This window comes from Sinocyclocheilus anshuiensis, unplaced genomic scaffold, assembly GCF_001515605.1.
Source record: "Sinocyclocheilus anshuiensis isolate Anshui unplaced genomic scaffold, SAMN03320099.WGS_v1.1 scaffold566, whole genome shotgun sequence".
NCBI classification, from domain to species: Eukaryota; Metazoa; Chordata; class Actinopteri; order Cypriniformes; family Cyprinidae; genus Sinocyclocheilus; species Sinocyclocheilus anshuiensis.
In genome coordinates, this window is record NW_015542410.1 from 1,411,048 (window position 1) to 1,416,046 (window position 4,999).

The following is a 4,999-nucleotide window of genomic DNA, read 5'->3' on the forward strand; positions in this document are numbered from 1 at the left end:
AACTGTTCTGGAACAGTGTTGTAAATACAACTTAACCACAGATTTCTAGTCGTGTCCGCTTTTGGAAGGCCAAACAAAGTATTTTCGCTTTCGCAACGAAACACACAGCGTCTTCACAACATGGCGGCGGCGGCAGCAACAATAAAGTTACGCCTTCTATCTTTGCGTGAATATTTGGACGGCGTTATGCAAATCTTCCCACATCGTGATGTAAACGTGTTAGAATGAGGTGTTTTAAGAGGGCGTGGACCAGTCTTAACTTTTATAAAGAATATCTCTTTGGGTTTGAAACTTTAGGCTTTGCAACTTTAGGGATCTTATCTATTCACGAACAGCTTGTAACACTCCAAAGAGAAAGGAAAACTTGAAATTGCATCATATGACCCCTTTAAACCCTGACTTGTAACATGTCTTGCATGGAGAAATTGTGGGAAAAAAATACAATGAAATAGAAGATATGGAAGGATGGGTTTGACTGATGGAAAGATAAGATAAAGAGAACATAATAGACTAGACTGTGTTGAAAAGTGAGTTAGACTGAGAGTAAGTTAATTAAAGGGATAATGGAGGATAGAGGGAACACATTTAATGAGGCCCTGCACACATGAACACATGTAGCTGCTTTTTTGCTGAATCTGTGAGGCAGTTATTTTCAGCTACATTAGAATTTGGCTATTAGGAGATGAGTATCTTTTCTACACAATCTATAATCCAATTTATCTCCTCAACTCCCCATTCTGTTATTTACCTGCTAATAAATGTGCCATATAAAAAGATGATCTAACCAAGAATTTGAGAGTTTAGCTTAGTCAGTGGCAGGCTGTCAGTAATACATGCTGCTAACAGGTCTTTGGTATACACCGGCTTTTATTTGATTTGATTTTTGCTTTTTATTTATTTGTTTTTGTTTTATATGCTTTTTTTTTTTTTTTAAAGGTTTTGCATTGTGTTACACACATTACACATGTGGGACGTTGGGCAATGGGGAGACTTCTGTTAATTGTTGTTCTAATTTGTTTAATTTTTCAGCTACTCAACCCACTTTTTGTTTTAATATCACAGGAAATGTGTCTGGCACACAGAACCGAGTTGGCCAATCCATTGTTCCTGAGGTTTCTGAGGGTCCCCATCATCGGCACCACCATCACCACCACCCTCCCCTATCCCTCTCACACTCTGCCTCTTGTCTTTCTCACTGCACTCTCGACCAGCCTGGAAGCGTCACAGCTCTCCGACCCTCTAGCCGCCAGGCTAGTCCCTCCACGTGCTCCTCCCAGCCTGTATGCTGTCGTGACTCCCCCCCTTCGCATCACTCCCATCGGCCCCCTCCCAAAAACAACCTGCATCATGTCAACAAGATCCTTCGTGCAAAGAAGCTCCAGAGGCAAGCACGCACAGGAAACAACATGGTGAAAAAACGAGGTCCAGGCCGTCCCCGCAAGCACCCGCTGCCCTCGCCTCCCCCGTCGCCCCCACCACAAACATCTGAACAAGAGAACCACCCTTTACCTGAAAGGCACAGAGGAAGTGTGCTTTGGGAGGGAGACACCGTGGTTGACGTCATTGAGTCTGTAATACAGAGTCAGCGCAGAAAGGGACGCAAGAGAAAACGCTGGGAAAGGGAGACAGAAGGAGGTGACGAGGAAGAAGAGGAACCGGCAGAGGAAAGAGAGGGGGAGGAAGAAGAAGAAGAACGACCAGCTGCTAGAGAGGAAGATGTGATGGCAAGAGCTAGAACAGAAGGAGGGAGGGGATGGTTGACGCAGGAGGAAATGCATTGTTTTCGCAGGTATGCGGTACAAAATATGCAACTGTTCAAAATGTAGATTTTTTTTTATTTTTTGGAAGAAATTAATACTTTTATTCAGCAAGGATGCATTACATTGATCAAAAGTGACAGTAAAGACATTTATGTTATAAAATGATTTCAAATAAATTCTGTTCTTTTGAACTTTCTATTCATCAAAGAATCTTAAAAAATGTATCACTGTTTCCACAAAAAAAGATTAAGTTGTACAACTGTTTTCAATATTGATAATAAGTAATTGAGAACCATTTCACCATATTAGAATGGTTTCTGAAGTATCATGTGACACTGAAGACTGGAGTAATGGCTTTGAATTAACACGGATCAGCATGCAAGCTTGAAATAAATATGATACATTGCGTGACATCTCCAAAACCTGTTTAAAATCAACATGAAATCAAAATACACCTATTTTCTTCCCTTAAAACATCTCTGTCTCCATATCCTGGACAAAAAAGCTTCTGTAAAATCGAATTAATTTTCTCTGAAATTTCCTTTTTACATTCCTCCACAATAAACTTTTTAGAACCTTTAATGTTGTTGTAATGATCAAATCAATTTAATGTTGACTTAAACACCACAAAAGTCTTAGGCCCGGTTTCACAGACAGGGCTTAGACTAAGCCAGGATTAGGCCATAGTTCAATTAGGACATTTGAGTAAATTTTTTTTAACATACCTTTGAAAAAACGTTACTGGTGTGCAACAAAACAAAGGCACTGATATATTTTAAGATCAGTCAGTGCCAATTTTCTTTCAGTTGAAACAGCTCAGAATTGCATTTTAGTCTGGGACTAGGCTTAAGCCTTGTCTGTGAAACCGGGGGTTAATCTCATAATAAATTACTGCTTTTCTTTGCAGCGCTCTGGAGGGAAAACCTGATGGCCAATCCTCCCCAGAGCGCACAGGCCCTACTTCCGTGGAACAAGCCCCAAACCCATCAGTGACCAGTCAGCGGGAGAAGAGAGTTGCTAGACCACCCAAAAAGAAGTTTCAAAAGGCTGGGCTTTACTCTGATGTGTACAAGACTGACGAGTAAGGATGAACAGACTCATTAAGCCTGTCTTATTATCTAACATTTATATGCCAGGAAAATAAACTTAACCTGTCTCCATTTCCCCATCAGTCCTCGCAGTCAGCTGCTACAACTAAAGAAGGAGAAGTTAGAATACACTCCAGGTGAACATGAGTATGGCCTTTTTCCTGCCCCCATTCATGTTGGTGAGTTTTTCATTTAAGCTTAGCTTGCAGTTGTGTTCTAATAATCTGCAGATTTTGACATGCATTACTTCATTTATCTCTATATCTAATTGCAGTTTGGTAGACAGTTTGATTTAGGATTCATTTTTCAACCTAACTGTTTTAAAGAACTATTATTTCAACGAGTAAGGTTGTGGATTTGCCCGTGTACAGCTTTCATTGTCATTTCTAACCAGTTCATTATGTATGGCCCCATGGGCAATCAGGCTGATTAGTTATGGTTTATGAGTTATGAGGTGATTAGTTGATTCAATATTGGAATGGCGCAGCCTCAAGTGAAAGGACAAAGAGATTGAATTAGTAACTGCTATTTGTCTTCGGTGTTTATCCAGGGAAATACTTGAGACAGAAACGCATTGATTTCCAGCTGCCTTATGACATCCTGTGGCTTTGGAAACATGATCAGGTAGCTCCTTAAAACCACATCTTTCTCTGAGTTGACAGCTGCATTTGTCATTTGTTTTTTGCTTCAAAATCATTTTATTAATCAGTATTTTGGTCTTGGTTTCCAATAAACATAATTTAAACAAGAGACATTTATTTGTAGGATAATAATATTATAATTTTTCTCAGGGGGAAGTCATGGCCTAATGGTTAGAGAGTTGGACTCGTAACCCAAAGGTTGCGGGTTCGAGTCTCGTACCGGCAGGGATTGTAGGTGGAGGGAGTGGATGTACAGCGCTCTCTCCCACCTTCAATACCACGACTGAGGTGCCCTTGAGCAAGGCACCGAACCCCCAACTGCTCCCCGGGCGCCGCAGCAAAAAATGGCGGCCCACTGCTCCGGGTGTGTGTTCACGGTGTGTGTGTGTGTTCACTGCTGTGTGTGTGCACTTTGGATGGGATAAATACAGAGCACTAATTCTGAGTATGGGTCACCATACTTGGCCACATGTCACGTCACTTTATTAAGTTTATTATTAAGTTTTCAAATAAGTTAATTTTTCTTCCCTCCATTGGCAAATGCTTTTCCCCTTGGTATAAGCATAAATCTAACAAAATGTAATAAGGTTTTCCTTTATGAAAAATATTTTGCCAAAGGGGTAATATAAATAAACTTAGTTTAGGATATATTTTCTGAAAACAAGTTTTAATATCTATAATGATTTTAAGTAGTTTAATCCATATACTCAAGGATACATCTTTGTTCTTTGTAGCTCTACAAGAGACCTGATGTGCCTCTCTACAAGAAGATCAGATCCAGTAAGCAGATTTTCATTAGTTTTTGTCACTACCCATAAGCTCAACAACTCTGTAGAGCAGAACATGCTTGAGTTTCCATAAATATACTGATTTGGCAGGACTGGGAGTTGTAGATTCCTTCCTGACTATCCTGCTCTAATTTTTGTACACTTTGTGTTTTGCATGCGTATGTTTGCAAATGTTTGAAACTAATGCATTAATATTTTCCCTCTTAGATGTCTATGTGGATGTGAAGCCTCTTTCTGGCTACGAAGCCACTACCTGTAACTGCAGGCTGCCTGAAGAGCACAGTGAGAAGGGCTGTCAGGATGACTGTCTAAACAGGTAAGAGGCTTACTTCTTCTCCTCTGCTTACCCATTAGTGCAGCTGTGGATCCCATGGTTTTCTTATCTCTGTCTGCCTCAGGATGATCTTTGCTGAGTGTTCTCCAAGTACATGTCCTTGTGATGATCAATGTGATAACCAGCGTATCCAGAGGCATGAGTGGGTGCAGTGCCTCGAGCGCTTCCGGGCTGAAGGGAAGGGCTGGGGGATTCGAACCAAACAGCCCCTACGTTCCGGCCAATTCATCATCGAGTACTTGGGAGAGGTGGTCAGCGAACAGGAATTCAGGTTAGCCACATTTTGCCTTTAAACAAGAGGAGACACATACTTCAATTAGTTTTAATATGCAACAATTTAGTTAAAGGGATAGTTCACCCAAAAATGAAAATTTTATGTTTATCTGCT

At 40.7% G+C, this 4,999-nt stretch overlaps 1 protein-coding gene across 6 annotated transcripts in view; it reads left to right on the top strand.

Moving 5' to 3' along the window:
* The window catches only part of LOC107693346 (histone-lysine N-methyltransferase ASH1L-like), a 39,545-nt gene that overhangs the window by 15,495 nt on the left and 19,051 nt on the right, over positions 1 to 4,999 (top strand). For all 6 annotated transcript variants that reach the window (XM_016492691.1, XM_016492686.1, XM_016492689.1 and 3 more), the window contains 7 exons: positions 1,063 to 1,789; positions 2,668 to 2,841; positions 2,933 to 3,027; positions 3,399 to 3,472; positions 4,224 to 4,269; positions 4,485 to 4,593; positions 4,676 to 4,882. In XM_016492691.1, coding sequence (XP_016348177.1) covers positions 1,063 to 1,789; positions 2,668 to 2,841; positions 2,933 to 3,027; positions 3,399 to 3,472; positions 4,224 to 4,269; positions 4,485 to 4,593; positions 4,676 to 4,882 — 1,432 coding nt within the window. The remainder of the gene's footprint in view (positions 1 to 1,062; positions 1,790 to 2,667; positions 2,842 to 2,932; positions 3,028 to 3,398; positions 3,473 to 4,223; positions 4,270 to 4,484; positions 4,594 to 4,675; positions 4,883 to 4,999) is intronic.